The 9,188-nt window shown below is 47.5% G+C and overlaps 2 protein-coding genes across 2 annotated transcripts; both read left to right on the top strand.

Annotated features, from left to right (window-relative positions):
* Positions 1–1,365: 1,365 nt before the first annotated feature.
* On the top strand, positions 1,366–3,952 carry LOC133889213 (reticulon-like protein B11). Its single transcript, XM_062329702.1, has 6 exons — positions 1,366–1,548; positions 1,632–1,812; positions 2,721–2,862; positions 2,962–3,031; positions 3,149–3,325; positions 3,654–3,952. The coding sequence occupies exons 1-5, from the start codon at positions 1,500–1,502 to the stop codon at positions 3,301–3,303; spliced, it is 597 nt and encodes a 198-aa protein (XP_062185686.1). The 5' UTR covers positions 1,366–1,499; the 3' UTR covers positions 3,304–3,325; positions 3,654–3,952.
* A 2,491-nt stretch (positions 3,953–6,443) lies between these two features.
* On the top strand, positions 6,444–8,125 carry LOC133888690 (uncharacterized protein At4g06744-like). The gene has a single exon (XM_062329023.1). It carries the CDS (start codon positions 6,628–6,630, stop codon positions 7,981–7,983), a length of 1,356 nt encoding a protein of 451 aa, XP_062185007.1. The 5' UTR covers positions 6,444–6,627; the 3' UTR covers positions 7,984–8,125.
* The last annotated feature ends 1,063 nt before the right edge of the window (positions 8,126–9,188 follow it).

Below are 9,188 nucleotides of genomic sequence, written 5' to 3' on the forward strand. Positions count from 1 at the left end.
AATTAACAAACGATAACATGTTTGAAACGGTATAAGAACCAAACGCATTAGTTCAAGTAATAATAAAACATTCAACCTAGTGAGTACCTTGGCGGAATAGAACCTGATGAAAGCCCAGGATGCGGTGTCCGACATCGCCATCGCCTCTAGCTGAGCATCGCAGGACTAGGCGTAGTAGGGTGGTGTCGACGGACACACCGCCTACTCCGTCGGGACAGAAGGCTCCCTTCTGGCTCACCCCAAATCAACGCTTGAAGCCACCGCCACGACTGCTGCTCACCACTAGGGTGGTCCCGTTGGCCGCCACGGTATCTCCCATAGAACCTTCGTCCGCATACCATCCTCTGGACCCACATCGGAGGAGCCTAGGTTTTGTGAAGATGGCCAGAAAGGAAGGTGTGGGACATCCAAATCTGGTGGAGACACAACCATGGCGTGAAAAAGTGTGTTACGAGAACAGGTGAAGAGAATTGTGAAACTCAAAGAGAGCAAGTGAGAGAGGGAGGTGAGCGCATCAATGACCCCCTGCAGGTGCGCTCACCCCGCATGCACCTTGCTAAAGGCATAGTGTTGGGGCGGTTAGACCCGTGATCAAGCCATTGAGCCACTTGTGAGCCAAATCGGACTCGTTTGGGCACCGTGCTGCAAAGGTGGCTTGGACTCGACTCGTTTGGCTATCGAGCCAAGTCAAAATCTATTCAAACTCAAGCTGATTCATGCGTCTTGAGCTTTATTTCCGATTCTAGTCATAACTAAAGATTTGGTAAAATAAAAAAATATATATTGTAATCATGTTTGCCCTCCCCCATCACGCTAAAATTTCTAGCACTAAAACGTTGCCACTATGTGAGTCTTAATTCATTGATTCAATTGCGAGGAATTCGATGTACGAATCAAAATCACAATTTAAACCATTTTTCTTTCGTTTTCAAATCACAAATTACAAATCGGAGTACAATTTTAAGTCTTTAGTGAGTTATGTCTTATTTACCTATACTCTTAACCCGCATGTGAATGACAATCACTCGTGTCGTTTCTAAATTCAATTCGTCTAACGTATTGTCCTCTAAGACTATCTCCAACGGTTTTTTTTTAGGGACCAGAATTCCTTTATAATAGGATTTTCGTTTCCTTCAGCGTTTCAACAGTTTCTCTTCACGGTTTCTATCACAAAGAGATTCTTAGTGTCATTCCCTCTAGGACGGGATTTTCTCTCATTTTCTTTCGCGATTCCTCCGATAGAAAATTGTTAGAGATAAGAGAAAATAAAGGGAATAAGAACGAAAAAGAGAATAAAAAATAAAATAAAAAGAAAAAAATATGATTAGAAATGATCTAACATGATCACTAACACATAAACCCATTTCCGAGTGGCAGACCGAGATCTCATCTCGTCTCGTCGCCTCGTGTCCTCCTCCCTCCATATTCTTCCCCAAAACAGCCAAACCGAAAAAGATTCCCCGTCCACGCCTCTCCGAACCCTAACCCCGCCGATTCCCATGGCCACCCACCCGCGATCTCCCCACGCCCTCCTCGGCGGCGGCGCAGGTACACCTCTCTTCCCCAGTGCCGACTTATGCCCGCGCAATTCCGTCGATCTCTGACCGCTCCTTCCGCGGCTCCCGCTCCAGTCGCCGACGTGCTGCTGTGGCGGCGGAGGAACGCGTCGGCGGCGGCCGTGGTGGGCGCCACGGCGGTGTGGTTCGTCTTCGAGCGCGCGGGCTACAGCTTCCCGTCGGTCCTGGCCAACGCACTGCTCCTACTTGTCGCCATCCTCTTCTTCTGGGCCAAGTCCGCATCGCTGCTCAACAGGTGAGTTAATCAATTACTCCAGTTTAGCTGAGGCTGCTCTGGAGCGCGCCTATCTGAGATCTGGTCTAGAATTGACGCTGCTTTGCTGTAGCGTTGTGGGCGCAGTGATTAACGCAATCAACCACAGTATTATGTTGTCATAGATTATGACAGAATTGCATAACTCTCATTCGTGCGGGAGCTCACTGCCAAATTACTGCATGGTTTGTTCAAACTAGAGTTCTTAGATTACGATTGGTGCATTCTTGAGTTCGCTAGTTGAATGCCGGTAGATGTTGTTCTGTAGTGCTTTGGGATTGCTGGAGTTAGTCCTTAAGATCTGGTGAAGATTAATTAAGGCTTGATCTATCTGCCAAGTAGGAAAGGGATCCTCTTCTTTACCCTCTTCTTAGAGCCTGTTTATTTCGCCTTTATTACATCAGTAATCATGCACATCAGTACATGATCCCTTCTCTGCAAAGGAAAGGCTTGGCTTTACTTTACAGGTAAGTTGTGATAAATGTTTGATACTCTTTTCTGCTAGCATGTGGCATTTTTCTCCGTAGCCTGTAATTATGCTGTATCGTCCCTTAAGAACCCGTAGGTGTTTATGTAGTTACTTTGTATTATGTGCCCTTTGTCTTTGATATGGTTTCATGTTCCATATTCAGTTTCAGGAACTTGTTGCACTCGGTCATGGCATGCAGTCTGTTAGCTTTGTTGAAAATAATTAGTCACTATAATTTAAAATTTTAAACCATATGATCGGATTTGTGCATTGCCCAGAATTGATCTGTAATTTATTTTTGCAATATCGCACTGGTCCAATGGTCAAAATGCAAAATAAGTTCAATTTTAGATTTTTATGGTTTTATGTGCTGTGATGTGATTGTCAATATACTTCCATCATAACTAGGCTGTTTGTGCAGGCCTCTTCCACCTCTTCCTAATCTAGAGGTTTCAGATGTGGTTGTCGAGAAAGCTGCAGATCATGCTCTTGTATGGATCAACAGGGTGTTGGCTGTTGGCCATGATATTGCCATCAAGAGAGATAGGAAAGTTTTTATACAGGTCTCTCTCTCACACACTCCCTCTTTCAACTGTACATTACTTCGCATGCTCTCTATTCTATTCTGTTCCCTCACCCCTGTTCTCCGCGGTGCAAAAAAGGTGATATTGATTTTGTGGGTGGTCTCATACATTGGAATGCTCTTCAACTTCCTTACGCTCATTTACATTGGTGAGTTCTGTTAATTATGGCTTCATGTACTTTTGCAATGTTTGGATCTACTGCTCTATCATGAATTTATGATAGCTCATGTGCATGCTAAGCTTGTGTTGTTTTTGCTTATTCTAGGGGTAATGCTTTCTCTGTTGGTTCCACCATTGTATGAGAAGTACCAAGATCGTGTTGATGAAAAGGTTGGTGTAGCACACAGTGTACTATCAAGGCACTTAGATTCCATCATTAGCAGGACTGGGCAATCAACCAAGCAAAAGAAGACTGAGTAAAAGAAATATTTTGCCGTATTTGGTAAGCCTCAACGTGGCATGGAATATCTCACTTGTTCATGGTATACAGTAAATCGATTGCAATATGCAATAGCATTGTGTTGTGCATCTCTATTGTGTTACACATTTAGTCAACATGGTATTGTGTGATGATTATGAGTTAAATCAGTTTTTTCATGATGTATATATTCCTTAAACTGTTATACTAGGGTGTAGTGCTTGGTTAGAATCTGATTTGTGAGAATAGGATTTAGCTGTTGTGCTTGGAATTTACAGACATTCTGAAATATCATTGTTGTGTTCATGCTAATTGCTGCTTTTCTTATTCACGATTACTTTTGTCTTATCAGGAACATCTCTGGTTGTCCGGAGCAGTTGGCCATGGGTCTTTCATCCTTGACTATTCATACTTGTGTGAACCTCCACTAAAATTAGTTTTCAATATGCAAGATTAAACATACCATGATTGACTGCTGATATGAGGTTTTGATGTACGCTGTTCTATCTGAGAAATGGAATGATCTGTGTATTTTTTTCACTAAGAACCTGAAACATGCTGAGGTTTACAATAGGTGCTTATCTTATTGGCGATGCCATATCTTTCTATGTGAGATATTGCAGCTTGCAGCACATACAGATGTTTGGGATACTTGTGCACTTAATCGTACGATCTTGTTGCCATTGAATTTATTTTTGGCTATCTCTAAGCAACTTTGGGGAGCTCATTTGATGCCAAACTGCCGATTGCCTATTTTCTGAAACAACAAATAAGATGTATTTTATATTGTCAATTTCATCATGTGAATGATGGGGTATTCTGTCTATGGTTCTGATTATGCTCGACCTATATTCTGCATTTGCTAAGCAAGTGGTATTAGTTTACTTCGAGCTATTTATACTCTGTACTGGTATGGAACGTTGAGAACGGTGTCATATTAATAGACTAAATTCTCATAAATTCGACTGGACTACGGGCTACAGCAAAGTAGAAAGGATAATGTGCTCTCATGGCTCATTGGGATTCCAGGACTCAGATGAGGTACTGTATAATGTGGAAACATATCATGCAAAATTGGGGAATTCTGTTGTTCTAGAAAGGTCGTGCATGTTTGGATAATTTCTATGCAATGTCTGTAGCAATGTGATAAGCATCCCCGTGGTCTGAAGTTTTACCATATTCTAAACAGCTAATGAATCTCCATTATACAAGTCTCGAGCCTCAACTTAAAGCCACTCAACTGATTGGAACTTTTCACTCGTTCGTACATGGTTTAATGCCATACACCTTTCTGCAGAGGGCAATCGGAGGTGATGATTTGATGGCCTAGCCATGTACACGGTACACCAGTTGGCAATTTTTATTTGGAAGCATTATGATATCCATGAATAAAACATTGATGCTACTTCTTTTGTTAGCCAGATTGTAGGGCCACTGGGTCCAGTAGACATAATATAACAAAGATTCTGAGGACCAAAAGTTGACGAGGCATTACGTTTGCAATTTTGAATGCACTGGGTCCTCTATACTAGAGTACAAATATCTTTGGACTTAAATCAGAAGAGCTTAATTGTTATTCGGATTATCGGATATAGATTGTAAAGTGGAACCGTATCTTTCTTTTGTCGAAGCTGTCGACGGAATAAGCATCAATCAGACAAATAGAACATATAACAGAAAATCCCTCTTATTAATACTGCACACTCATCTGTGTGTAAACACTACAATGCTTAGAGGCTGAACCAAACCAAATGGCATCGCAGTTTCCCAGAGACGCATAGAAAGAGCAAGCTTCCTAGTAGACATCCGGGACTCCACGTTTGCTCGTCCCTGGGTCACGTTGAACCTGTTGCAGAACAATTGAGGCACAATAGAGAGTCGAGATTGAGAATGAAATCGATTGATGTTTATTTATACAAGATGAATATGCATCCCATCCGTTGGGGAGACATCTCTTCCCAACTGGCGGGAATAACCGCCATTGTTCTTGGATCATCCGGTTCGTAACAGAATCCATGTCGGCCGCGACCGCCCCAAGCATGAACACAACATGACGACATCCCACGCACTGTGGATACGCTTCCCGTCAGGGGAATTCCTTGTGTCAGTGACTCCACTCCAATCATGCACCTAGAACGCAGCACTGACATGTAACCATTACCAAATCATGCGACCATCTGCCCTTCTGCCGAGGAAAGCCGACACCCACAACACAGCACGCCGCCGCTCCGTTGACCAACATAGCATGGCTGAACCAAGTGGCATATTTAGCTGGTGCGCACTCGTGTGTATCAAACAGTAACGATGATCAGAGGCTGAACCTGAACCAAGTGGCATCTCAGAGTTATCCCAGTAGACGCATGGATGATAGAATTATGAAGAACAAGGTTCCCAGGATCGAGTTATTTGTGGACTAACGCCAGATACGGCTTGCAGTAGACGGCCGGGAGTGCTCGTCTCATCCCTGGATCACGTTAGAGCTCATGTCTGTCGTGGAAAGCTCGAAGCACGGATACAATACACTTTCAGTCGGCGACTCTAACTCTGTAGAGTGAGTGGAGCACAACAAACAAATCATCATGTACATGTCCTTCTATCGAGAGAAGCCGACAAAGCATGAAGTTATGCACCGCATGCAGTTGTGCACATACGGTTTGCCTCACCTATCTATCATTCTCATTTGTTACTAATCTATCTCTTATTCTCTTCACATATTTTATGATTTTTTTCACTTATTTTTTTAACACGAATCTCAATACAAATCGATAGCATAAGGGCATGTGAAAATTTCCCTTTGAAAGCCGACACCCACAAACGCTGTTTCGATATCCTTCCGCCGCCATTCCTTTGTCTTCCCCACTGGCCCAAGAACTCATCGATCAGGGCTACCAGACAGCCTTGACCAAAGCAGCACGAGTAGCTAGCTAGCCATTATGCCGAAACGCCCAGTTGTGGTGCACTCTGCAGTCTGCACTGCACGCCGCTGCTGCGGCTTCTCCTTCGTCTTCTCCTACCGCCGATGGAGACTAATTAACCGCCAACCCCACTACCCTGTGCTCGTGCTCTGCGTGCCATCTCACCACTTCCCTTCCCGCCCCCACAGCAACCTCTCCAATTCCCACCCCTTTTCCGCTCGTAAAGCAGCTGCGCTGATGCTCCACTTGTGTCAGTGCGTCGTTGCTGCCTCCATCTCCATTGAAGCATGGACCCATCTGTTCGTCCTCTCCTCCTTATATCCCACCTGCATCTCCCCACCATAGCTGCCACCCTTCTACGCCATTACCCCCATTGCTCCAAGGTAGAGAGTAAACGCCCAACGTGCTAAAATGGCGGGTGTAGCGACGGCTCCAGCTGCACGCCGTGCAGTGACAGCCGTGGTTGTGCTCGCCGCGCTGCAGACTGTCCTCTGTGGTTCCAACCACGTAAATTTTGCCAGTGTCGCGCGCGGCGGCAATGCGCCATCTTTGCGGCCCCGCGCAAACGGCACGGACGTCGCTGTCCCCGCGCCGGCGCCGTCGGGGACCTCGGTGGAAGGGTGTGGGTGCGCGCCGGCGCCGGCGCCGTGGGAGTTCTTGAACAAGAAGCTGGCGGCGCTGTACCCGGTGATCCAGGCGTTCAAGAGGATCATCACGTGCGACCCGCACGGCGTGACGGCGACGTGGGTGGGCACCAAGCTCTGCGACAGCTTCAACGGTGGCGGCATGTACAAGGGCTTCTACTGCGACTACCCGCCGGACGCGCCGATGACCCTCACCATCGCTTCCATCGACTTCAACGGCTTTGGCCTGTGCGCGCCGACGCTGGCTGGGTTCGTCGACGCGTTCCCGGACCTCGCCCTGTTCCACGCCAATTCCAACAACCTCACCGGCGACGTCCCTAACCTCACCAGCCTTCCGTACTTCTACGAGCTCGACCTCTCCAACAACAACTTCTCCGGCCCGTTCCCGGACACCGTCGTGCCACTCGGCGGTCTCCTCTTCCTCGACCTCCGCTTCAACGGCTTCGCCGGCACGGTGCCATCCCCCGTGTTCGACATCACCGTGGAGGCGCTGTTCTTGAACAACAACGGCTTCACCGGCCGCATCCCGGACAGCTTCGGCAGCACGACGGCCAAGTACCTCGTCGTGGCCAACAACCAGTTCACGGGCCCGATCCCACGCTCCATCTACAACACCTCGGAGACGCTGTCCGAGGTGCTGTTCCTCAACAACAAGTTCTCCGGGTGCCTCCCCTACGAGATCGGGCTGGTGGAGGGGCTGGCGGTGTTCGACGCCGGCGGCAACGACATCACGGGGCCCATCCCCCTATCGTTCGGGTGCCTGGGCGACGTGGAGGAGCTCAACCTGGCGGGGAACCAGCTGTACGGCCACGTCCCAGACGTGTTGTGCCTGCTGGCCAAGACCGGGAAGCTGCAGAACCTGTCGCTGTCGGACAACTTCTTCCACTCCGTGGGGCACCACTGCATGGAGCTCGTGCGGAGCCGGGTGCTGGACGTGCGCCGCAACTGCATCCTCGGATTCCCCGACCAGCGTCCCGCGCTCGAGTGCTCGTGGTTCTACGCCGACCCGACCAAGCACTGCCCCTTCATACCGCACATCCCCTGCGCCCTGCCCGGGTTCAGGCCGCCTGCTACCGCGCTGCCGGCGACGGCGCACGGCCGTCCCCAAGGGGGTGGCAACTGAATCACTCAAATTTGTCAGCGTTTCGCCGTTCTGATCGCACGATGGGCTACCACAGGGGGAAATAAGTCCACCGTTGCGAGATGGTGCTCTGACACTGGAGGTCAAATCACTGCCTACTAAACGAGTACAAAAAATTAGCTTCCTTTCTCAGTATGTGACCGCCCGTGATGTATTGCTGACCAGTACCTGATATCACGAGGATCGCAATAAAAATTCACCAGTGAATGAACAGCACAACGCCAAACGGATGACGCACTCTGCCCCTGCGTCTGCAATATCCTGATATCCATGCCGTTTAGCCGTTTAGCCTCGGAAGCGGTGGCCCATTCACATGTCAGTCTCAGCAGCCAATTAACATTTGTTAAGAATGGCAAATCAGCAATTTTTCCGTGGCTGATCGGGAAGGAAACTAACGGGTTCGGAAGCGTTCGAGGCTTGTTCCCGTGGGCGGGCTAGAGTGAGGGAAGCCCAAACCCCGTGGGGACAACAATTCGGCCTATGGGTTTGCTCCTCGTCAAACCAAGTGGCCTTTTGGATGTAAGGCGGGCTGAAAAGTCCTCAGGCCATTCCACTCCTATCCCGAGTTTTTTTTTATATATATTTTTAGTTAAAAATTAAATAAATAAATTTTCGACGAAAATATTTGTAAAATTAGCCGCCTGCAGCCCTCTGAGAGGGCGGTTACGGATCCTAACCGCCCCCTCAAAGGGCGGGTGGGGCCTTCCCGTCCGGTCCAATGCTGCAACTACTAATTACTGATTTTTTTCTCCCGTTATTACATAACCTACTCCAAATTTAATTTCTTAATTTTCTTACATCCCTTTCTTTTTTATTTCTTTAATTACAAAAATAATACATTTTTAGAGGATAAAATGGAAAAAAATATTTTTAGAGGAAAAAATACCCCTAACCGTCCCCTCAGAGGGCGGCAAGAGGGGCTAACCGCCCTCTGAAGGGTCGGTTAGGCCTATCGCCCTCTCAAGGGGCGGTTAGGAACCGTAACCGCCCTCCCAGAGGGCTGCAGGCGCCTAGTTTTACAAATATCTTCACCGGGAATCTATTTATTTAAATTTTAACTAAAAAAATATAAAAATAAAAAAACTCATCCTATCCCCGTCGATCCATTGGGAGCAAAAAAAAACACCTCCCGACCCATTTCTCTCTCCCGGCATCGCTCTCTCGCTCGCTCGATCTCGCAAATTGTC

Source organism: Phragmites australis, chromosome 13, assembly GCF_958298935.1.
Source record: "Phragmites australis chromosome 13, lpPhrAust1.1, whole genome shotgun sequence".
Classification (NCBI taxonomy): Eukaryota; Viridiplantae; Streptophyta; class Magnoliopsida; order Poales; family Poaceae; genus Phragmites; species Phragmites australis.

Excerpts from the sequence above, each read along its gene's own strand:
- LOC133889213 (XM_062329702.1), top strand. The coding sequence starts at position 1,500 with ATGGCCACCCACCCGCGATCTCCCCACGCCCTCCTCGGCGGCGGCGCA. Across the intron at positions 1,549-1,631 it reads CCTCCTCGGCGGCGGCGCAG|TCGCCGACGTGCTGCTGTGG; the intron begins GTACACCTCTCT and ends CTCCCGCTCCAG. Across the intron at positions 3,032-3,148 it reads CCTTACGCTCATTTACATTG|GGGTAATGCTTTCTCTGTTG; the intron begins GTGAGTTCTGTT and ends TGCTTATTCTAG.
- LOC133888690 (XM_062329023.1), top strand. The coding sequence starts at position 6,628 with ATGGCGGGTGTAGCGACGGCTCCAGCTGCACGCCGTGCAGTGACAGCC.